The 25,594-nt window shown below is 40.9% G+C and overlaps 1 protein-coding gene and 1 pseudogene across 1 annotated transcript in view; both read left to right on the top strand.

Annotated features, from left to right (window-relative positions):
• The window catches only part of PIBF1 (progesterone immunomodulatory binding factor 1), a 271,604-nt gene that overhangs the window by 200,894 nt on the left and 45,116 nt on the right, over positions 1 to 25,594 (top strand). The window contains exons 15-16 of the mRNA XM_075562981.1: positions 256 to 386; positions 14,942 to 15,026. Of these exons, the coding sequence (XP_075419096.1) occupies positions 256 to 386; positions 14,942 to 15,026 (216 nt within the window). The remainder of the gene's footprint in view (positions 1 to 255; positions 387 to 14,941; positions 15,027 to 25,594) is intronic.
• LOC142461540 (large ribosomal subunit protein uL16-like) lies at positions 5,311 to 5,953 on the top strand (annotated as a pseudogene).

Raw genomic sequence — 25,594 nt, 5'->3', positions numbered from 1 at the left:
TATGCTCCTTCATTTGTTGGACCAGCAAATGACAAGAAAATAGCAGGGACCTCATCTCCAAAAGTGTTTAACTGTTAATATAATATTTAAAACCTGCTTTACTGCTCACATCGTTTTTATTATTAGCAATATTATTGACAATCTTTTAATCCTCCAAAATTACACAAGAAAAATATTTTCAGAGCCCTGCAGCATTCGGAGTAATTTTAGTTTGTTGGAAATTTTTCTAAATTTTAATAAAGTGTTTTTCTTTAGCTTGACAGGGCCAATTCACTGCTAAACCAAACACAGCAACCGTACAGGTATCTTATTGAATCTGTGCGCCAGAGAGATTCCAAGATTGATTCACTAAAGGAATGCATCGCACAGCTTGAGAAAGATGTCAGGTAAGCCATCTACAGATCTTTTTATGAATAGCAAGGCCACTGCAAATATACACTGCTCTGTATTTGTTCCAGGTGTAAATGAAAAGAAAATCGCAGTGATGAAATTGCCTTTGAAGTACTGTGATTTCTCCTTAGAAAAACTAGATCACATCATGTCAGGTGTTCACATTCTACCTTAAGATCAGAATGCTCACCTAGAAAATAACAATTCTACCCTTAATAGCAGTCACTTGGGGTCCCAGCAATAAAAGTATTCTGGTTGCTGTGTTATATATATATTACATATATATATATATAGTCACTCTAGTCCTTTTGGAGCACAAAGCAGCTCTCCTGTCGGGTTCTGTCATGGACTATGGGTTGGACCAAAAGGAGAAAGGATTATAACCCACATGCCACTCATGGGGTCAAATTGACATTTTAAACAGGTAAAGGTACACATTTACTTAGATTTGTTGACTTTGCCAAGGAATTTTTAGGTTTTTCTTCTCCTGACCCTTTAAATGAAAACCCACCCATGGGGTGGGGGCGGGGGGAGCTAAATGTAAATATATAAATTCCTTTCACTTCTTTAGATGGAAAATGTTTTCTTACTTGTGAGCTTATCTAAAAGACTTGTTCCATTTAGAAACCATTCCAATTCTGTAACTGTTCTTACATATCATCATTTCAATTCTTTTACATTGAAGTAAAATGTGTAAAGAAAGATTTTAACTCATGGATAACTGGTTGGTTGGTTTTCTATTTAAGATTATAAGAATAATTTACAGTTTTTTGGATAAAGTATTAAATGACACAAATATTTGAAGCTGAGAGATTGGGAGTAGAAATTGTTAAATCAAGAGACTGGGAAATAGTAAGAAAGTAGTTGTTAAGTCCAACTTTCCTCAACTGCATCATCAGAATTGGCATATTAGTAATTAGCTCCAAAGCATGAGTTTTCTTTTTGATAAATCAGAAAAATAATTACTTTCCCCTCACATTTCTACCCTCTCAAAATAATTGATCTAGTACTTTACCTATAGATCTTGATTTATTAAATAAAGTACTTTACATTTTATTTTTAACTTCAAAATAAATAGTAATGATTATTTGATTAAATTTGAAGTTCTTAAAATTATATTTATACCATATATGGGGCTTCAAAAGAGTAATGGAAAAAATCATTCTTTTATTTCCATCTTTCCAGAAGCTTTTTGAAGCTCCCTTTAGATTATCATTATTAATTTTTCCACAAATAAATATCAGGAAAAATATAAAGTATGTCACCATTCACCAGATACTTATCGTAGGAAAATTGAGATAGGAAGCCCAAATGAAACTTGCCTAGGTTGCATATTTCTGTTGTATTTTACATAATTATTTTATTTTATAATAGTCTTATTTTACTTTTATAACCTTGGAGGGTAGGATATAGGAAAACCATGAGGAAATATTATCCTCTCCACAATTATCATGAAATAAAGTTCTTTCAATGTTTATTAGAATTAAAATAAGAAAGCTGGTAAGTTTAATATAAATAAAAATAAGAGCTATGTGTGAGAGAAAATCATACGATGAGCAAAGCCAACACGAGGGATGTCAGTCTGTCCTCCTGGGAGGACTTACTGAAGACGAGCCTGATCGAACAGCCGGTAGCTTTGGAACAGGGCCACATTTGAATCCAGATTGAGCTGCCTCCTATGCACTTTCTATTCTCTTAATCATGCGTTACACTGCCTCCCCATGTTCGATCCGCAGAAAGGACACCTTTTCATTGACGTCACCTTTTCATTGACGTAATTTTTGAAGTAATGTTAAGGAAGAGAAGGGGGAATTTTAACATTGTATTCACTGTATAATGATGGTTAAAAATGGGGCTTTGATGGCTTGGGAATTGTTGAAGTTGAGTGACATATTTCTTATGTTTTCTTTTTATATAATCCATAATAAAAACATTCTGTATATACTGTATGTATGTATGTATATCCATATATATATGGGGTAACCCCCCAAAATGGACAACAGATCCTCTAGGCAGAGCTTTTGTAGTACACATTTTACCTGTTGGCGAGCATGGAGCAACTTGCTCTGAGTTAGTGCACCCAGTGGCATCGCCTGGAAAGTTTTTCTCTGGTCCCAGTGAATTTCTCATAAAAGTAGTTTCGCTCGAACCTCATTTTTTGTGATGGCCGATTTAAGAGAATAGAATACGGCTTTGAAATTTTGTTTCCTGCTCAGGAAAAATGCCGCAGAAACTATTGTGGTGTTGAACACAGCTTACAAGGACAGCACTATGGGGAAAACTCAAGTGTACAAGTGGTTTTCTCATTTCAAAAAAGGTGAAATGTTGATTGATGACAAACCTCATTGTGGACATCCATTAACTTCTTGAACAAATGAAAATGTTGACTAATCGTGCATTTGGAGTTCATTCCACCAGGTCAGACTGTTAATCAAGCTTTCTATTTAGAAGTTCTGAAAAGATTGCATAACAGTGTGTGACAAAAAAGACCTGATTTATGGCAGACGGAGCCTGGTTTTTCTACTATGACAATGCACCTGCTCATGCAGCCCCAGTGCACCAGCATGCCCCCATACACCTCACTCATCTGACTTTTGTTTCTGCGAATGCAGAGGGACTTGAAAAGGTAGCAACTTGACAACATAGAAATGAATAAAACATGAGGGAGGTGCTGTCAGCCATCCAAACAGATGAGTTTGAAAAATGTTTCCAAGAATGGAATCACAGATTTGACAAATGTATTAAGTGTGATGGAGAGTTCTTTGAAGATAATAAGGTTGTTTTATAAAAACATTTAAATATATAGCTTTGAAAAAAATTGGGATTTTTTTTGTATCCCTCATGTGTATATATGTATATATAATTAAAGGGATTAGATACTTCATACATGGGCTGCACAGGTTCAAATCTACCTTAGAATTTTGGGTTTTTTTAATTTGAACTCATGTCCAATAGAAATTTTTTCTTTTTAGTACTTTTTTTATCACTTTATTGGAGACTTGTACAACTCTTATCATAATCCATACATCCATTGTGTCAAGCACATTTGTAAATTTGTTATCATCATTTTAAAAACATTTTCTTTCTACTTGAGCCCTTGGTATCAGCTTCTCATACTTTCCCTTCCCTCTCTCCTCCATGAACCCTGGATCATTTATAAATTATTATTTTCATGTCCCACACTGACAGATGTCTCCCTTCACCCACTTTTCTGTTGTCCATCCCCCCTGGGAGGGGGTTATAGGCAGATCATTGTTACTGGTTCCCCTTTCTCCCCACCTTCCCCTTCCCCTCCTGGTATGGCTACTCTCAATATTAGCCCTGAGGGGGTTTGTCTGGATTTCCTGTGTTTCCAGAAATTTCTATAAGGTTAAAAATGATCCATATCCATATGTCCAGTATGACAACTACTGGCCACAGGTGCCCTGGTGATGCAAATGGTTAGTGCTCAACTACTGACCAAAAGGCTGGCTGTTCAAATCCATTTTGCGGCTCCCTGGCAGCAAAGTCCTGACACTCTGCTTCCATAAGGCACATTGCAGTTATCCGAGCTATGCTGCCCACCTACCCAGAAGAATGTTCTACAGAGGACACTTATGCTACATGCTAGGGAGATGGGCAGGCCTTCCTCGCCTACATGAGGGCAAACTAAGGAAAGAGAGAAATGGGACTGGATCCCATTCTAGCGCACCAACCCCGAGGACCTCAATCCTTCTCCTTGAGGGTCTCCCTCTTTTTCACTGCCCTCTGCATGAGGTCCTGTTGCATAGACTGGTCTCTCCTGATAATACATTCAAAATAGGTGAGACAAAATCTCACCATTCTTGATTCTGAAGGTCATCCTGGCTGTACTTTTCCAAGACAGGTTTGCTTGTTTGTTTTTTGGCAGGCCCTGGTACTTTGCATATTATTCGCCAGCACCATAGTTCAAATGCATCTGTTCTTCAGTCTTTCTTATTCTGTAGCCAACTTTCACATACATCTAAGGCAACTGAAAATGCCATGGCTTGGGTCAGGCTCACCTTAGCCTTAAAAGTAACCTGCTTGATTTTCAACACTTTAAAGAAGTTTCCTGCAGCACATTTACCCAATGCAATATGTGGTTTGATCTTAGAACTGCTGCTTCCATGAGCATTGATTGTGGATGCAAACAACATGAAAATCCTTCCTAACTTCATCATCCTGATGTTACCATTGGTCTCGTTGTGAGGATTTTTCTTTTCTTTACATTAAGTTGTAATCCATATTGAAAGATGCTATCTTAGGGGCTCTGGTGGTGTCGTGGTTACAAGTTGGGCTGCAATCCTTAACGTTCAAAACCATCTGCCTAGCAGTCTCTGCCCCAGGAGTGACCAGGGGGCGGGCTGTGGCCTGGGCCCTGCCCTCTGGGAAATCCAGGCCTCGCTGCCCAAGTCCACCCTGAGGACCAGCCCTCCACCCCTCAGACCGTAGTTCTCTCACAGAGAAGGCCCAGCTTGGGTGGAAAACTCAGCCCCCAGTCACGCCTGCGGAACCCACACTGCAAGGCCCGCTGAGTTCTCCCGCCACACGCGAGGCTCCGGTTCGCTAGCCACCCAGCGCTCTGCGCACGCGCTACGCCACGCCAGGCACGCACGCGCCACGCCAGGCACGCATGCGCCAGGCACGCACGCGCCACGCCAGGCACGCATGCGCCAGGCACGCACGCGCCACGCCAGGCACGCACGCGCATGCGCACAGCGCTGCTGCCTCGTGTCGAGGGAGTGAGAGAGCGTCCCTTACCCTCGGTCTCTAGAGAACTGTGGTACTTGCAAGAAGATGGGAGTACTTAAAGAAAGGGGATGGGGGCGGACTCTAAGTCGAGCGCAGACCTGGGAGCTTTCCTTTTCCTTTGGCTTGCCACCTTAATCCTGGTGTCGCCAGGGGCCTCTGCACTGCCCTATGTTACCATACTGTAAGAACAAGCCCTACCCAAAGTCCCGCTTCTGCGGAGGCGTCCCTGTTGCCAAGGTTCCCATCTGACCTCTGCTGAGGGAAGGCAAAGGTGGGTGATTTCCCACTCTGGCCACCTGGAGTCGGATGGGTATGAGCAGCTCTCCCAGAGCCCTGCAGACGGCCCGCCTGTGTGCTCAAAGTACTTGGGGAGAAGCTTCCACATCCAAGTGTGGCTCCACCCCGTCCACGTCATCCGCCTCCAGATGGTGTAGTGTGCTGGGGCTGACAGACTCCAACCTGGGATGTGAGGTGCTTTGGGCAAACCACCGGCACAGTGGCTAGAGCCCACATTGGCCAAGTCATCACGTCCATCCACACCCAGCTTCAAAACAAGGAGCCTGTGATTGAGGCCTTACGCAGGGCCAAGTTCAACTTCCCTGGTCACCACCAAGATCCACATCTCCAAGAAGTGGGCTTCACCAAGTTGAATGCGGATGAGTTTGAGGACATGGTGGCTGAGAAGCGCCTCATCCCGGATGGCTGTGGAGTCAAATACACCCCTAACGTTGGACCCTTGGACACGTGGCGGGCCCCATTCATGACGGCCTTGGTAGTACTGTGCTTTGCCTCACCTGTGCCCACAAAATGAAAATTGAACTGACTTTAAAAAAAATGACTAGCGTCTCTGAAGGAGAAAAATGGGCCCTCTACTGTTGTAAAGAGCTTCAGAAACTCACGAGGCAGCTCTACCCTGCTGGGAGTCGACATCATCTGGATGGCAAAGAGTTTATCCTTGATCTCCACTAGCAAGTGCTTCAAGTACTCTTCACTTGGAACAAGCGAGGTTTTTTCGGCTGCATTATCAAAGTGTGGTAATGAACCTTCCTCCAGTCCAGCTCGTCAGATTAGTTGTTCCACACACAGATGGAGTCAATATAATGAGACCATACAACCCTAGCACACACCTTTCCTGAATTGAAACCTGCGGATTCCCCTGTTTTCACACAACTACCACTTGCTCAGTGCACAGGTTCTGCATGAGCTCAATCAAGTGGTCTGGAAGTTCAGTTCTTCTCGAGGCTGCCCATAGTTTGTTAGGGTCCACACAGTCCATCGCCGTGGCATAGTCACAAATAAATAATCTTTATGCTGTTTTCCTGCTTTCCTTCAAGATTCATCTGGCATCAGCAATGGTTTCCCTTATTCCACTTCCTCTTCTGATCGCGGCCTGAATTTCTGGCAACTCTTGCTGGATAATCTTCAAATTTTACTTTTATGTAGTATCAATTATAGTGTTCTGTAATTTGTGCTTTCTGTTAGGCCATCTTTCTTTTGAATGGGTACAAATATGGATCTCTTCCACTCAAGCAGCTTGGTAAGTAGCTGTCGTCTCAATTTCTTGGCGTAGACCAGTGAGTGCTTCCAGTGCTTTGTCGGTTTGTTTGAACATTTTAGTCGGTATTCTGGAGCCTTGTTTTTTGGCTAATGCCTTTACTGTAGCTTGTACTCCTTCCTTTAGTACCATTGGTTCTTGATCTTATGCTACCTCTGAAAATGGTCGAATGTTAACTAATTCATTTTGATACATATTCTTTTAAAACTTCATGCACCATTCAATATTTTGCTCATAGACTCCGTATTGCAATTCAGAATTAGAATTTTTCTTCAGTTTTTTCAGTTTAAGATGCTAGGATGTTCTTCCTTTTTTTGTTTTTCTAACTCCTGGTCTTTGTCCATTTTCTTATAATACTTTACTTTGTCTTCTTGAGCTTCCCCTGAAATTTGCTGTTCAACTCTTTTACTTCATCATTTCTTCAATTTGCCTTACCTATTCTTCAATTATGAGCAGGTTCCAGAGTCATATATTCAACTAATTTTTCAATGAAAATTTATCTTAATAATTACTAATAAAATGTCCTCAAGTATGTTGAATTAGGCCAAATTTAGAACTTCCTTACTAATAACAACTAATAACATGAAAGGTATGCTAATTGTTTATTTAACTGCTGTTCCTTGCTAGGCATCATTGAGTTGTTTACAGCTGGCTTGTTGCATAATTTTATTGGAGAATATCTTAGTAGATTGATAATTGGAATTTCTCAGCATATGGAATCATACTTCAAATTGAAGCAGCTACTTTTTAAATGAACAAAGCCCTGATGTCACAATGGTTAAGCATTTGGCTGCTAACTGAAAGGCTCCTGGTTCAAAATCACCAGTCACTCCATGGGTAAAAAGACCTGATAGATGAACTGCTCGTGTAAAGACTGTACTACCACTAGTCAACTCACAGCCATCAAGTTGGTGCCAACTGATGGTGACCCTGTAGGAGAGAGCAGAACTTCCCCTGTGAGTTTCCCAGACGATAACCGCTTGTGGGAGCAGTGGAGTGGCTGGTGGTTTCACACTGCTGACCTTGCTGATGGCAGCCAAGCGCATAGCCTCTTGTGCCACTGGGGCTTCCCTATAGAGATTACAGCTTAGGAAACCTCTGAGGTGGTTCTACTCTACTCAGTCCCATAAGGTCTTTGTCATCAGAACCAACTCAAGGGCACCTAAGAGCAACCACAACCTTATAATATGAAAAAGTAAGGCGCTTTCAGTAGTTTAATTACAGGCTTTGAAGTCCGGCAGTAGGTGTACTCCGGTTACCTTAAAAAGGATGTAATGATGAAGCCATAAAAGAGGCCAGTACTCTCAAAAGTCAGATGCGACAGGATAGGTCGCAACCCTGTGTTCCCTGACCCCTCCTCTGACCAGTGACATTGCTTTCCAAGCCCTTAGTAAGGCTCCTAGAGGAACGTGGCCTTGGCCCAGGCTTTAAAAACACGTTGAGCCTGATGTATTTTCTCTTAGTGAAAGTATTTGTAAAGTATCTAAGTGTGAGTCTCAGAAAGCATTTTCTCTGGCTTACACATTAAAAGCTTTTTAAAGAATTGAATTTTCTGACGTTGTTAGAAAATTAAATACCTCAGCCACCACTGAAATATTTAGCTGTTTCCCCTGTATTCGTTGTCTACAAAGGTTAGAGAAAATCTGCACTCAAATAAAATCATTGTGAACATTCTAAAAGCTCTCACTGGAGATGCCATTATTTACTTTAAATTTCCCTGGTGTTAAAGCAATAATCATTCGTCAAAGTTAGTACTGTTACCTATCCTCCTCCACACCACTAGAGACCGTCCGTGTTCAGACTATAATTCAGAACTGAAGGAAGCATGGAAATTAACATAGATTGCCTTGACCTCTTTTCATATCTTGGTTGATTCTTTACCAGGAGCTAAAGAAGAATAGCGTACGTTGTCAACCTCTCTTCTACAGCTAAGCCTGGGTATATTGATCCAGGAAGTTAGGGAGCAGTGTAGCAGGAATATGTTTTCATATTGCAGGTGAAACAGAGCCATAAACATGAGTTTCTGAGTAATAATTAACCAGGCATTGAACAATTATGGGTGTAATATACCATTCAAGGTAGATGTGCTTACAAGGAGATTTGTTTTTGTGGTTGCTTTATGAGTCACACATAGAAGCTTTGTCTTTTTCAAGGTAAGTTTCCAGGGTTATGAAATGTGTCTTACGAAGGCCAGCCTGCTATTGTGTAATTATTACATACATGCTGGAAGAGCCCTGCTGTACTTGTCATCATAGCGTTAAACATCCAAATGTGGAAGGTAGTCTCCCTTATGATTTAAAAGTATACTTTTAGGAATATTTCAGAAAAGACTTTCAAAATATATACCCACATATTCTAATGATGGAAATATTGTCCATGGATTGCAGTCAGTGCATGACAAACTCATCTTACCAATAAATAACTGACTTACTCTGTAAGTTTGCCCATCCACTGTTTATTCTCAATTACAAACTTGTGATTTTTAAAATCTAACTATAGAGTAGTTTGATCTTGAAAAACTTAAATAATACTATGTGTAACACACAACTTAGGAATTATTCCATCCAAATAGTTTAATTCCCTCAGCATTCCATTCCTACCACACTGCGTTTCATTTAATAAGGCTGTTGGTAGTGGAGGGTCCTTGTGTGGGTGAGGTAATGCACTTCATGTCACTCCATACTTATAGATTGTGTGTATGCCTGTATTTGCCAATGAATCTAAGCACACACATGTTCCTTGAAAAATCCGTTTTACTTGGTTTTTGTGTGTTTTGGGCCTTTTTAATTGTGAAAAATAGTTTCCCTTGAAATAATTCCAGCTAAGGATTGATTAGGTTGTGATCCTGGCCATGTCCTGTACAACAGGGCACCCTGTTTTCTGTATCACTCAGTTCATTTCAGCTCAGGAGGATCTCTGGCACCTAACTCCCAAACCAATTTGTTGTGTTTTGTTTTGCTGCGATGCTTACATTTATGGGCATCTAATTACTGTTTTCCTCTAAGGCCTGTCTTTCATCTAAGTTAGTAATACATTTATAGAGAGTTTTATGAATTCTGTACTTTAAGTGATCATTCCTTAGATAATTCACATATCCCTGTGGCTAGGTTGAGTATTATTTTTCAACATCCACAGATGAGAAACCTGAGGGTTGGCGGGGTGATATGTGTTGGCATTTTATGCCACACAACTGAGTCTATGGCCCAGTTGGAAACTAGTCATTATTCTCAGGGGACGAATCTAAATGAAGCTGTGAATTGTTTACAGGGGGGAATATGTAGGCTCTTTCCTCTTAAATCCCTGGAATCCCCCAGTTCTTCCAGAAACCATAATGTCATTCCTTGAAGTAAACAAGCATGGCCTCTTATTTTTAAAACTGTCATCTTTGGTCTCCACAACCCTAGAAGAAAGAGTCAGGACTAAGAAGGAGAAATGAAATATGTGGCTAATTAATCCACGAATGACTGCTCCTTTGACTTGAGACCAGAAGATGTGGATGGTGCCAGGCTCCTGGACAATTTTATCAGAGAGTCTATAGAAGAATCCTGATCAAAAGAGGGTGGGGGAATGCAATAGGATTTCAAATGGTCACCAATCCCAGACTTTCTGGGTGCATAGATTGGAGGGACCCCTGAAATTATTGTCCTGAGGTAGTCTTTATTTCTTTTCTCTCTTTTTTCCCCTCAGGTAATCTTTAAACCTTAAGCCAAATATAATCCCTTTAATTATCCTTAAAACCAAATAATAATTTAGCTTAGCTAAGTGAAAAAAAAGTCTGCCATGATCGGCATTATGCTCTTTTAAGAACTATATATGGGATCAAGTTTACAATAGCAACTTGAAAGACGGAAATCTTACAGGGCAGTAAAGGCGCGTTAATGGGGGTAGAACAACAGAGAAGAAGAGTTGCGCAACCTGAGGCAATAGCCAATGCCGCTGAGTTGTACACATGGAAGCTTGAATTAATATATGTTTTTGCTGTGGATATTCTCAACAACAAAATAAAATATAAACATTAAAATTGGGGTTGGCTATTAAAGAGTAATTTAACATATCTTACCTATGAATATTATTGAAATTATTGTTTTGTGCTTACTTCTCATTATTTTAAGTAAATTTGTTCTATTAATTTGCGGGTTGTTTGCCATTGCAATCTGCCTGACTTATTTATTTAAAGTAGAAGTTAGTACATACACACAATGCATACGTCATCCCACAGTTCAATCCCATCAAGCAGTGTTGTACAGGTGCTCCCACAGTCAGTCCCCCAGCATTCTTTTCCTTCCTGGGTTCCTTGACACCGTCTCTTCTCACTCTCACACACACGCACACACATTGAGCCACCACCACCATCACTGCTGTACCCACCCTCAGCTCCCCCAGAAACCCTTTTTCTACTAGCTGTCCCTATAGGCTCACCAATCATAGGTTTCATATACCAAAAAACATGTAACACAAATTCCAAAGGGTGGTGGCCCCAAGGATGCTACACATCTGAGATAAACCCTACTATGAACAAACAAAGTTACAGAAAATGTTTAAAACTGGATCAGGTCCAGCATGCATTCAAATGCCAAGGTTTTAACTGGTCAAGTCAGACTCATCCCTTTGAATCTTCTATACTTATCTCTCCATTGCCCTACTGTTTTATTGCTTTCTATCGGTGAGCCTTTCCATGTGTTCTGATTGAAAAACATTCCTGATATTTTTAAAATCTGTGCTGTTTGGCTAGTTTAATGATTCTATTATTATAAGAACTCTCAAATGTTATATGGAAGTTACTTGAAATGTAATTATTCAAGAATCTAATATGCGATCTGTGAAGTGGGTGTGTGGGTATGTGCATATCCTACGGAGGAACTGAAGCTACCACCTTACGGCACAGACAGAATCACTGGGCGAGTAGCTCTAAGGATGCTCAGTGTTTGCATGCCAAGGCCATCACTGAAGATTTGGATCGATAGTAAAGTGTGGTGAAGGGCTCTGATGGTGCCCGGCATCTGGGATTTTAAAGACTTTTCCTAAAGTAAGCAGCCATTTAAAGTAGCCATCAATGAGTCCATGCGGAAAGAAAGCTCACCAACCTAAGTTTGATTAGAGGAATTTTAATAAAACCCATGATCAGCGAAGGGAATGTATTATAGTGTAAACATTTTTTAAGATCATTTTATTGGGGCCTCTTACAGCTCTTATAACAATCCATACATCAGTTATATCACGTATATTTGTACATGTGTTGCCATCATTATTTTCCAAACATTTACTTTCTGTGGAGCCTTTGGTATCAGCTCCTCTTTTTTCCCTCCCTCCCTCCTTCCCACCCTCATGACCCCTTGATAAATTATAACTTATTAATATTTTCATATCTTACACTGTCCACTGTCTCCCATCCCCCATGATTTCTATTATTCCTCCCCTCCTCTCCCTACCTTGCCCTTACCCTCTTGGTATCGCTACTCCCATTTCTGTTCCTGAGTGGTTTATCTGACCAGATTAAATTCTAAAGAATTGGTTTACACACATGTATGGTTTACCATGGGAACTCTAACTCCATTTTGATTCTTAACATAAATTCAGCCTCCGTTGAGTTCATTCTCACTATAAACAGGCAATGTTCAATGCTTTGCTCTCAGACACAGTGTGTTTGAAAGTAGATCTACCGAGCTAGCTAGGGAAGGGTGATCATGACCTCAAAGACTTGCCTGGGCATGCCTCTAATGAAAATCCAGGTAACCAAACTACGTGGTCATGAGTCATATACAACCGAATTGGTTGGAGAGCCCCAGAACCAATCCTGCAAGCTTTTTAAATCTATAGTCGCATGCATACTAGGATCACGGTCCCTTCCTACTTCTCTAGTCCCACTTGAGACAGTGATGAATTGAAATACCTTGAGCCATTGTTTTGTAACAGTTTGCATTGGTTTCTATGTTCTGTAATTACTTTGTGGCCATGAATCCTTTGGACACCATTACCGCCTAGCTTGTCTTAGTCTTGTTAAGATTTAATAAAGAGATCTCTATTTTAAAAAGAAAATAAGATGTTTTACCTATGGAGCAAAACATTCCTCATTAATTTTACTATCCCAAATTTTGTCTTAATCTATCACGAGTTGTTTCGATCAGTTACTGTTTTTCTCATAGGGTCGCACTGGGTTGGAACTAATTCAGTGGCACCTAACAAAAGCAGTTCTTCTTACACTGTTAGCAGAGCAGCTTCTTCCCAGTGACTTTAGAAGCATGTTTTAGTAAGGGTTCTAATTAATTTATGTGTATGTTGAATAATAAAACCCCAGAAAGTATAAAATGTCATTAGGTGCTATTGAATTGGCTCTGACTCATAGTGACCCAATGTGCAACAGAACAAAATACTGCCTGCTCCCGTGTCGTCCTTACAGTTGTCCTCAAGCTTGAACCCACTGTTGCAGCCACTGAGTCAACCCCTCTCCTCAAGGGCCTTCCTCTTTCCACGGCCCCTCCACTTTAACAAACATGCTGTCCTTTTCCGGGCACAGTTCTCTCCTGACAACGTGCAAAGTATGTGAAGTGAAATCTTGCCATACTGGTTCTTAACGCGCATTCCGGCTGTACTTCTTCCAAGACAGATGTGTTCATTAGCAGTTCATGGTACTTCCAGTATTCTTTACCAGCACCGTAATTGAAATGCATGGATTCTTCTTCAGTCCTTGTTCAGTGCCCAATTTTCGCATGCATAGGAGGCAATGGAGAATACCATGGCTTTCAGGCACACCTTAGCCCTCAAAGTAACTTCCTTGCTTTTCAACACTTCAAGGAGGTCTTGTGCTTCAGATTTACCCAATGTGATGCGTTGTTTGATCTCTTGACTGCTGCTTCCATTAGAATTGATTGTTCATCAGAGTGAATCCAACAATTTATACTATAAGATATTGATGTATCCCTTACAGTTCATTTCATAACAAAAATATAGTTCATTCCCACCCTCTCTTATGAGAAAAACTGATAAACAGCCCACTGCCATCCAGTGTCTTCAACCCAGAGCAACCCTGCAGAGGGTTTCAGATGTAGTAAATGTTTCCTCCGGGAGCAATACGCCTCACCTTTCTCTCCCTGAGTGGCCGTGGGTTTAAACTCCCAATCTTGGCGTTAGCAGTCAAACACCTAACCCACAGATCCACCCCCAGGCAACCCTAAGTCCATTGCTATCGAGTTGATTCTAATTCATAGCAGCGCTATATACAGGGCTTCCCAGAGTGTAAGTCTTTTTACAAAACCTTACCTTTCTCCCAAAGTGTGGCTGCTGGGTTTTGAACTGAAAACCTTGCAGTTAAAAACTCAACTCTTACCCCACAGCACTATCAGGGCTCCTTAAATACATGATACCAAAAGGAAATTCACAATGTAAAATAAGAATTTGAAGACTGTGCTAAGAATTTGGAGATTAAAAAATATATATTTTCCCAAGCTTAGCACAGCCAAACACAGCCCATTTACCTAACCAAACTATATCCTTGGTATTTCCAATCCACTGCTATTCAGCCGACCATGTCTCATAGCATCCCTTAGAGGACAGAGTAGCCTGCTCCTGATAGCATCCCTCATAGGACAGGGTAGCCGGCTCCTGATAGCAACCCTTATAGGACAGGATAGCCTGTTCCCGAGGGCTTCTGAGGCTGTAAACCTTAACAGGAAGCAGCTTCCCTCTCTTTCTCTTGAGCAATTGGTGGATTTGAATCCCCAACCTTTTGGTTAGTGGTCAAAAACTTAACCTGTTCCACCACCAGGGCTCCTTGTATTTTTGTCTGTGTAAATATAAAATAGGACATCAAGGTTTGAAGAGAACGTGTTTTGATTTCTCATTTATGTGTTGTATTATTGTACCTATACATACTTTATTTTTACCTTTAAGTCTCACCACATTTTTACACATCAGAAGGAAGTATTTCTCTTTAAAAGGTTAATTTTATGCCCTAAATAGTCAAGGACGTATTCTCACAAAAGTATCTTCGTGGCATTGACATTATTGTTTTATTTTGAATTAATATATATTACAAAATAACATTATTAAATAGGATAAAACAAAAGCTGGTTTTATTTCTTTTTGTAGACTATAAATATGTCTTTAATTCAAACCATCAGATTTATGCCTGCAATTTTGTGATTTACTATTTGTTAAGTTTGTACCAATATAATTTTTTAATGAATTTTTTACTGTGAAGTAGATAGGAGAATATAACTTTTTAAAATATGTTGGTTTCTGTTTCAGCAATTTAAATAAAGAAAAGTCAGCTTTACTTCAGATGAAGAATCAAATGGCATTAGATTTGGAACAACTTCTAAATCATCGTGAGGTACTTTTTTCATTTGCCTGGATTTTCATAAACACACTTTCAAAGTATGTGTTGAGTAGAGATTGCTGGATCCCAGTTGTCTCTGTTGCTCACAGACTTCGCACATTTGTGTTTGTTTCTTTATTCAGCTTGTGGGAATCTTTCGTTCTCATTCCTGGAATGTCCTGCCTGGTTTCCCTGGACGCCCCTTAGTCACATGGTTATCACGGAATGTTTTACCTTATTTATGAAACATTTATTTTCTCTCTTTCCCCACTCGACAGTTTTTTGTTAGTGTGCTTTTTATTCATCATTGTATGTACAGTGCCTAGTATACAATATAAGTCAGTGAAATCCACCTTTTTTAGTGGCATTTCTATGATTTTTTTTTACTAAAACACGCCATTGTGTGACCACCACTACAGTGGATAGAATAATTTCATTATTGCCCCCAAAATTCCTCAATCCTAGCAGCCACTAGTACCAGTTAATAGTTTTGCCTTTTGAGTCTGCCTGTTCACACAGCATGCTCTATCTATGATTCGTCTGCTGTTGAAGATATTAGTCATTTATTCCCTCTCGCTGTCATAGCCCATAGCATGGATGCATCATGGCTTGCTTATCGATTTACCAGTCGATGAACAGATATTTCCAGTTTAGTCATCTCTGGATGAATCTGTAAGTAATCACGTACAGGTGTTTGTGTGACCACGTGTTTATACTTCTCTTGAGTGAATACCTGGAAACAGGATTGTGTTTAACTTTATCAGGAACTGCTAAACCATTTCCCACGCTGACTTGTCCCTTTCCCTTCCTACTAGTGGTGGATGAGAGTTTTTCAGTAGCTCTACATCCTTACCCAAAGTGGATTTCTTCAAACCTAGTGTTTTAAATCCAAAACCTTTATCCATTGAACCACTCGGCACCATTATGCCTCTTCTTGGCCATAAGTTGTACCATTTTCTAATCCCATAAGAAAATGAAATACTCAAGGGCTGCCACTGGTTGCTGAATGTCTGCCAGATATTTCGTATTTTTGACAGGATGTTATTGGGAATGAGGAATCGGGGGACTATTACTAGAAACGTTTGAAGGGGCATGTTCTGGAAATGGTATCAGAACAACTGAGAAATTGACTCTATCTTAGAACTGAATTCTCTTCAATGTGCCCATGATATAAGAGAAAGACAGAGGGGCTTATTTATCTCCCTCAAGCTCTCACTCCATTTTTCTATCTAAAATAGATAACTTTAGGTAGAAAATTAAGAGATAACTTTTGGTAGATAAATCTAACAATGGTTGGCTGAGGTGAAAGAAGCATCTTCGAAGCTAACTTATTTTTTCTTTGGATTCTTCACATTTCTGACCTTATCCATTACAACCCTCGTCGCTGGCTTAACTACCACATTTATTCTCATACAAACTTTTACAATTGTGTTTGTTTTGTTTTGTTTTGTTTGCTTAATACTTAACTACAAGTGATTATATTTGGTCTTAGCAACTACTTTTTTTCAATAAGCTAACAATTTTTTTGGTTTTTTTGGTTTTTGTTGGTTGGTTTTGTGTGTGTGTGTGTGTGTGTGTGTGTTTCAAAATGGCAAGTCTCATTTGATTTTAAAGGATTAGAATTGACTCTCCAAAACATATGTGAGCAATTCTGATTTATACCTTTTTATATTTAGTACCTGGAAGTTCATTTCTCTTGAGGCTAAATAAAAGCTTTTTACTTACTAGGTTGAGAACTGAGTAGATTTAAAATAAAATATCTAAATGCTAGAAAAATTAAACTACTCACATAAACTCTCTACTGCTGTGTAGATACATAACTAGTAAAATAATTGTCAATTTTCATGCATTTCACAATATCTTCTCATTTCAGTAATTATATTTTAGTAATCCAACATTGTGGCTTTTCTTAATGCTAAACATTTTTAAGTAACTTCCTTTTCTTTTTAAAGGAAAGCAAAACTGAAAGTTTAATTTAAAAAATCAGATACCATCTGCTTATTTTCTTTCTAAGAAATCATTTATTATCTAGTTATACAGCGTATACAGTTGCAGAAACTGTGGAAATGCTGGTGGCTATGGAAATACTTGGGAATTCCATTAAATATTTCCCTGATAAAACCAAGGGACTGCAGGATTCATTCATTCACTTTTTGTCTCTGAGGGTTACGTAGGCCTCAGAATAGCTAACAACTCACAATTGCATAAGAATATTGGTAAGTATTATTGTTTGAAAGTAAGTATTGGGATCAACAGTACAGTAAAGCAAGCAGGGCATGTAGGACATGCAATTTAAGAAGGCACTTAGCTCAGAGTCATGCAAGTGCAAGGTTGGCACCTGAAAACCAGTCCCTCCGTAAATTTTCCTCCCTGGGCTCCTGACTGGAGAAGATCCACAGACGACATATCTGCGTGCTTTCTAAAGTCGGAGCCCCAAGAGAGAGTGGAAAGTATCAAGCAGCACCATTAAGATTGCACACAAGTAAAGCTGTGCTGAAGATGATTCAAAGGCAGTTGCAACAGAACATCTCTAGGGAGCCGCCAGGAATTCCAGCTGGATTCAGAAGAGGACGTGACATGAGGGCTATCATTGCTGTGCCCAGATGGATCTTGGCTGAAAACAGAATACCAGAAAGATGCTTGCTTGTAATTTATTGATTATGCCCAGGCATTTGACTGTGTGGACCAAAGCAAACTAGAGATAACATTGCAAAGAATGAAAACTTCAGAATACCAAATTGTATACTTATAGAGATGTGCATAGTCCAGGGGACAGTTTTTGAACAGCACAAGGGTGTAGTGAGTGATTAAAATCAGAAAAGGTATGTTTCTCTGTATTTATGTAATCTATATAAAACCCAAACTCGCCATCTTGGGGTCAGGGCTGACTCATGGCAACCCCCGTGGGTGTTCGAGACTAACTGTGTACACGAGCACATAGCCCCGTCTGTCTCCCTAGGAGTTGCTGGTGGTTTCAACTGGCAACGATGCAAATCGCAGCTCAATGCGTAACCACTGCACTGCCAGGGCTGCTCCTACAGTGAACAAATCATCTGAAAAGTTAGGCTGTATGAAGACCTGGCATCAGGATTAAAGGAAGGATGAGAACGGCCTCCACCATGCAGATGGCTTAGCCTTGCGGGTTTTAAGTAGAGAGGACTTTGGAGCACTTGATAATGAAGCTCAGGCAATCCAGCCTTCCGTACAGATTACCACTCAATGAGGTTAAAAAAATTCTCCCAGCGTGATCAGTAAACAGCATTCTGGAGAAATGGAAGAACAGGAAAATGGAGAAAAGAATGAAGTTGTGAAGCATGTCTTTTTTATTTATTAAGTTCGACAGTCAGCATTCGTGAGAGCAGCTGTCAGAAATCATAGCATGCATTGCATTGGGAAGGTCTGCCGTACGGGAGCTCTTTAGAATGCTAAACAGCCAAGGTGTCACTTTTCAGATGATTGGTGCTTGTCCCAAACCACGGTATTTTCAGTGGCCTCTTCTAGCTGTGAAAGCTGGAAAATGGAAAAGGAAGATGACAGGAGAATGACGCATTTGCATTACAGTGCTGGGCAAAGAGTGTTGCGATACCTTGACCGCCAAAAGAACAAACAAATCTATCTCGGCGGTGCAACCACAGTGTTCCTTGGAAACGAGAATGGTATGACTTTGTCTCATGTACTTTGGACATGCTATCAGGAAAAGGACATCAGGTTTGGTAAAGTAAAGGATCAGCAAAAAAGATGAGCCCTGTGATAACTAAGGATGATGTCAACTTGTTTGGGCCAGGATTCTTCCATACGACCTAGCAGTGTGCTCAGCTCCAAGATGGAATCTTCTGTGAAGCAGCCACACACTTGTGGAGAGAATAGACCTCCTTTATCTAGCCATCGATTTGAGATGATTGAAGAGAGTTTCATCCAAAATTTAGCTTACTCTTAATGTAAGTTGACAGTCTGAGGAAGCTCACTTTGACTGCTGGATTTGAGTTCTGCGCCTGGTTCATCGACTCTCTATTGTTTTGCCTGCTGATCGCAGGAGCCAACCTAGGATTCATTCCGGTCAGTATCCACTGACCTGTGGTCTTCCTGCTTCATCTTCCTGCTTTGTGTTCTTCAGCCCCAGCAGCTACAGGAGTCAGGAGAAGCCTCCAGCTTACATCTGACCCACAGACTTGAACTGGACTACACTAACTTACTTCTACAACTATATGAGCCATTTCTTGATATATATCTTTTTCTAGTTACCCACACATAAAATCATTATGGGTTTTGCTTGTCTTAAGAACTCATCCTAACTGGGAGGCTGGTGCAGAACTGGACAGTGTTTCATTCTGTTGTACATGAGGTCACTGTAATTTGAACCACGTCAATGGTACCAGCCAGCAGCAACAGGCATCTTGGTCTATGTATAGGTTCCATATAAGTGCAGTTAAGTATTCTGGAATTTCCATTCTTAGAAATGTTGTTCCTAGTTTGCCTCAACCTAATTTAACCCAACCCAACCCATGACCAGCAAGTCCATTCTGACTATTGCCAGCCCTGCAATAGGACTAGGACGACTCATCTTTCTCCCAAGGAGGGGCTGGAGGTTTTGAACTGCTGACTTTGAGGTGAGCAGCCCAATTCATAACCACTACACCACTAGGGCTCTCTAGATTAGGCTCTGGAAAATGTCTCTAGTATTAATGTTAGTAAAACTTGGACAATTCATCTTAGTAAATCATAAAAATAAATGAACACGTAAAAGATTTTCTTTTTTTTTTAGATACTTTTTTTTTAATTTTAACAATTTATTAGGGGCTCATACAATTCTTATCACAGTTCATACATATACATACATCAATTGTATAAAGCACATCTGTACAGTCTTTGCCCTAATCATTTTTTTCTCCTCTTTTCTTTTTTTACATTTTATTAGGGACTCATACAACTCTTATCACCATCCATACATATACATACATCAATTGTATAAAGCACATCCATACATTCCCTGCCCCAATCATTCTCAAGGCATTTGCTCTCCACTTAAGCCCCTTGCATCAGGTCTTCTTTTTTTTTCCCCTCCCTCCCCTTTCCCCCCTCCCTCATGTGCCCTTGGTAATTTGTACCTCGTTATTTTGTCATATCTTGCCCTATCCGGAGTCTCCCTTCCCCCCTTCTCTGCTGTCCCTCTCCCAAGGAAGAGGTCACATGTGGATCCTTGTAATCAGTTCCCCCTTTCCAACCCACCCACCCTCCACTCTCCCAGCATTAGATTTTCATTGACTTTTTTTGTCTTGGATGTTTTAAGTGGTGTCAATTAATGCAATATGATGAAAATTTAAACAGATTTTCGGTTGAAAATTCCACAACATTTAACGTATAGTCACAAAAGATTTTTATTTGCTATATAGTTTTCCAAAGAAGTTTAGTGAATTGATTACGAGGCTTCTAAAGACAAGGTCAGCAGTTAGAAACAAACATCCACTTTGAAGGAGAAAGATGAGGCTTTCTGCTCTTCTTGTCAAGATTCGTAGCCTCAGAAACCCCCAGGGGCAATCCATTCTGGAAAGGTGTGCATCCCACTCAATGGGACTGAACAGTAGAATTGTGTGTGAAATGAATATATTGGAATGTGTTAAGATATGGCAAAAACACTATTACAGGAAAAGAAAAGGGGATGGGGGGGTGTTCCTGGGAGGTAGGGTAGAGGGTGGTGGGGATAGAGGGGAACTGATATCATGAAGAAAAAAAATGTTTTGAAACTGATTGTGGTAGAAAATACACAATACTGCTTGATGTGATTGAACTATGAAATATGATATCTGTAACAGTTCTCAATAAAATGATTAATTAAAATTTTAAAAATAAAAGAGAGCTTTACATCAAGAAAAAAAGGAGAACTCATAATTCTGTCTAGAATTGTAAAGTTTATATTAAGTGATTTCCTGTTACAATTTTTCTTCAGATAAAAAATTCTAGTAAGGAAAAAAAAGATATAAAAGGGACGAATAGGGAAATGAGGGAAAAGTAGTGTATCTTAAGTTGTGTTTTTACTTCAGTGCTCAACTAGGAAGGGCAAATATATCAGTCGAAAAGAGCGGTACAAAAAACACTAAAAGGCTCAACCATATGTTTTTTTATTTTAATAAATCACTTGATTGGGGGCTCTCACAGCTCCCATAACAATCCATACATCAGTTGTGTCGAGCACATTCGTACATACGTTGCCATCAGCATTTCCAAATATTTTATTTCTACATGAGCCCTTGCTGCTCCTCTTTTGTGCCCCTCCCTTCTCGGACCCTCTCACCAAAAGTAATTTACAAACTATTTTGTTTTCATATTTTACACCATCCCTGTCTCCCTTCACCCACGTTTCTGTTGTTCACCCACCTGGGGGTGGGGGAGGTTTGTACATCGATCATGGCGATCGGTCCTCCTTTACTCATACATACCTAAACCAAGAGACCAAAAGAAAAGATAAAAACCACTGGTTCTCCACCTTCCTCATGCCGCTACCCTTTCACACAGTTCCTCATGTGGTGGTGACCCCCGCCCAACCATAACATTATATTCATTGCTACTTCATAACTATAATTTTGCTACTGTTATGAATCATCATGTAAATATATGATATGAAGAGAGTATTTGTCATGTTATAAATTGAACATGATTAAAGCATAGTGATTAATCACAAAAACAATAAGTAATTATATATTGTGAAATATTTATTTCTAATGACTAATTTGTCTTGAATCATGGTGTAGCACGGGTAACAGTCTTCAAAACGGATGCTCACATGTAGGCTTATCTGCATGTGGGCGGACCTGCCTGGAGGTGGATAGAGGAGCGGTGTCTCGGTTCCTAAGACCATCGGAAATATGTGTTTTCTGATGGTCTTAGGCGACCCCCGTGAAAGGGTCGTTTGTCCCCCAAAGGAGTCACGACCCACAGGTTGAGAACCGCTGCTCTAGAGCAAGGGTGTCAAACTGGCGGCCCTCAAGCCTCATGCAGCCCGGAGGTAATTTTTTGTGGCCCACGATGCTCTAAAATAAAATGAAAATAGATAAAAATTGTTATGAAGAAAATAGTGCTTAGGGGAGATCGAGGCAATAACGTACACACAATTCCCTTGTTATATTTTATTTCAGAGCATTGTGGGCCACAAAAAATTACCTCGGGGGGCCGCGGGCTGTCAGTTTGACACCCCTGCTCTAGAGGATGGGGTGAACCTTCCCCGAAGAATTTCCACAATTGTAGGTCTCCAGGGAAGCAGTCACATCTCTCCCGCGAGAACCTGGTGAGTTCGAATCATTCATCTTTTGGGTAGCTAGGGAGCACTGCTCCACACAGGCTCCGAGGTAGAGTGGGCAGTGAGATCAGGCCATAATGTGCACCCTGCCGTCCACCGCGGCCGGAGGAGAGGCATGGGCCCGCAGAGCAAGAAACGCATGCAGCCCACAAGAGGCAGTGACCCCACGCCAGTCTCATGAAGGCAAAACTGTGAGCTTGCCCCTATTCAGACAGCTTTGTTCTAATGTCTCCAGTTATCTAACATTGTCAGGGAAATTTTTTTCACGGTATATAATCCTTTTTAATTTTTTTTCAGGGTTTAGTTTGCTAAGTGTTTTGTTTAATCATTTTATTGGGAGATCTTACAGCTCTTATCACAATGCATACGTCCATCCATGTGTCAAGCACATTTGTACATTTGGTGCCATCATCATTTTGAAAACATTTTCTTTCTACATGAGCCCTTGGTATCAGATCTTTTCCCCCTCCCCCATGTTCCCTCCCTCATCAAACCTTGATAATTTATCATTTTTTTATGTCTTATAACCGACTACTGTCTCTCTTCACCCACTTTTCTGTTGCCCATCCCCCTGGGATGGGGTTATATGTAGATCATTTTGATTTACATCTTTCTCCCCACACCTTCCCCTTCCCCTCCTGGCATCACTACTCTCATTATTGGTCCTGAGAGTTTATCTGTCCTGAATTCCCTGTGTTTTGATCTCTTTTCTGGACCTGTGTATATGCTCTAGTCCAGCTGGATTTGTGAGGTAGAATTGGGGTCATGATAGTGGGGTGGGAGGAAGCATTGTAGAACTAGAGGAAGGTTGTGCGTTTTGTCCGTGCTATACAGCACCCTGGCAGGCTTGTCATTTCCTTGTGACCCTTGTGTATGGGGAGGTCCAATTGTCCACAGATAGGCTTTGGTCTCCACTTCTCCCTCCCCCTCATTCATGTCAATATGATTTTTTGTTCTAAGTCTTTGATGGCTGATATCTGATCCCATAAACACCTCATGATCATACAGGCTGGTGTACTTCTTTCATGTGGGCTTTGTTGCTTCTCAGCTAGATCTGCTTATTTATCTTCAAGCCTTTAAGACTCCAGATATCTTTTCAGCACCATTAGCTTTCTTCCCATATGTACTTGCCTGTTTTTGACCTCTATAAATATACTTTGCCTCCTAGTTCTTTCCTCTATGTCTTTTTCCTTTCCTCCTGTCCCACTGTCATGGTCTGCCATCATTCGAGTTTCAGTAATTCCTCTCAGCTACATTGCCCTTGATCAAGCTCCACCAGGCATCCTAGGCCCTCCTCACCACTGATTTCAAATCACTTGTTGTTCCCTTGTCTCTGGATTGGTTAACACCCCACTCCTTTTCCCCCGCCTCCCCCTCTCCTATGTCCCCCAGAACCACTGGTCCCATTATTTTTTCCTCCAGTTTGTTTATCGCTCCTATCTTATCTAGATGGACATGCAGAGACAATAATAAGCACAAAAACAAGACAAAACAAAAAGAAAAAAAACAATGACAAAAAAATAAAAGTCTATAAATAGTTTCAGGTCTGTATGTTGACTTTTAGGAGTGTTTTCTAGTCGAGTCTGATGGGGTGCTACACTATAGCCCCAAAGTCTATTTTTTGTATTCCCCAGGGACCTCATTGCTTTGCTCCCCTTGCTGCTCTGTTATACACCCTTAGCATTTCACCACTGTGTGGTGGGGTCAGAGCAAGCACATTCCCGCACTGTCTCCAGCGTTGTCCCCCATAGTGCTATGAGTCAGTGAGGGATGTTGTTTCTCATGGTGGGGCCGGTCCTATGGTCCTCTCTGTGCATTGGCCACTCTGAGCAGGAATATCGCATCCTTGGGGCTTGGTGGGCCAGGATGTGCTCCACTCTCTCTCCTTCCCTCTTTTTTTGTTCCTGTGAGCTCTGATCAGAAACGGGCTCTCCCTGAACTATAGCTGCAGTGTTGTTCTCTGAAGTGAATTCTTGTGGGGGGTCGGGGTGGGGGTAGGGGGAGAGAAGGGGTTGTCCACGTAGTTGGGCTTGGAGCTGGTCCCACAGACCTCTCCATTGATTTGCTTCTTTGTGCCAGGATGTTGCACTCACGTCTTGGCTCACTGGGTTGAAGTCTGGTCCTCTCTCCCTCTCCTGTGGAGATAGAAACAATACCCTCCCTTAGGTGGGTTAGTGCCTTGTTCCTCTGCTACCCATGTCTTTTTTATTTTTCCCCTCCTTTTTAGTTGGCTCCCATATGTATCCCTGGATTGAGTCTGGCCCCTGCCATAGAACCTGGATCTCACCCCAGGAATGTATGGATATAGTAGCTCTTCCCCTATGCCCCTTTTGCATTTTTAAGCTTACCTCAGCGGACTCATGTTGTACTTGTCCTTTTGTGCTTGGCTTATTTCTCTTAGCATAATTTCCTCCAATTCTTCTGATTTGGTGACATGCTCCATGCACTCATCACTGCTTTTTATGGATGTGTAGTAGTACTTCATTGTATGTATGTGCCACAGATATTTATTAATCATTTTATTAATGGCTCATACAACTCCTATTACAATCCATACATATATCAATTGTGTAACACACATTTGTATATTCATTACCCTCATTCTCAAAACATTTGCTCTCCATTTTAGCCCCTGGTATCAGCTCCTCAGTGTTCCCCCTCCCTCCCCACTCCCCCTCCCTCATGAACCCTTGATAATTTATAAATTATTATTTTGTCATGTCTTACACTGTCTGGTGTCTCCCTTCACCCACTTTTCTGTTGTCTATCCCCCAGGGAGGTTATATGTAGATACTTGTAATCAGTTCCCCCTTTCTACTCCACCTTCCCTCCACCCTCCCGGTATCACCACTCTCAGCACTGGTCCTGAAGGGATCATCCGCCCTGGATTCCCTGAGTTTCCAGTTCCTATACATCCTTTGGTCTAGCCAGATTTGTAAGGTAAAATTGGGATCATGATAGTGGGGATGGGGTTAGGGGAGGAAACATTTAGGAACTTGAGGCAACTTGTATGTTTCATTGTTGCTACACTGCACCCTGACTGGCTCGTCTCCTCCCTGTAACCCTTCTGTAAGGGGATGTCGAATTGCCTACAGATGGGCTTTGCATCTCCCCTCGGCACTCCCCCTCTTTCACAATGATATGATTTTTTTGTTCTGATGATGCTTGATACCTGATCCCTTTGGCACCGCGTGATTGCACAGACTGGTGTGCTTCTTCCATGTGGGCTTTGTTGCTTCTGAACTTGATGGCCACTTGTTTACCTTCAAGCCTTTAAGTCCCCAGACGCTAT

This window comes from Tenrec ecaudatus, chromosome 11 (genome assembly GCF_050624435.1).
Source record: "Tenrec ecaudatus isolate mTenEca1 chromosome 11, mTenEca1.hap1, whole genome shotgun sequence".
In the NCBI taxonomy this organism is placed as follows: domain Eukaryota; kingdom Metazoa; phylum Chordata; class Mammalia; order Afrosoricida; family Tenrecidae; genus Tenrec; species Tenrec ecaudatus.
Note: the sequence above shows the minus strand (reverse complement) of the source record. Positions and strands in the feature narration are given on the sequence as shown.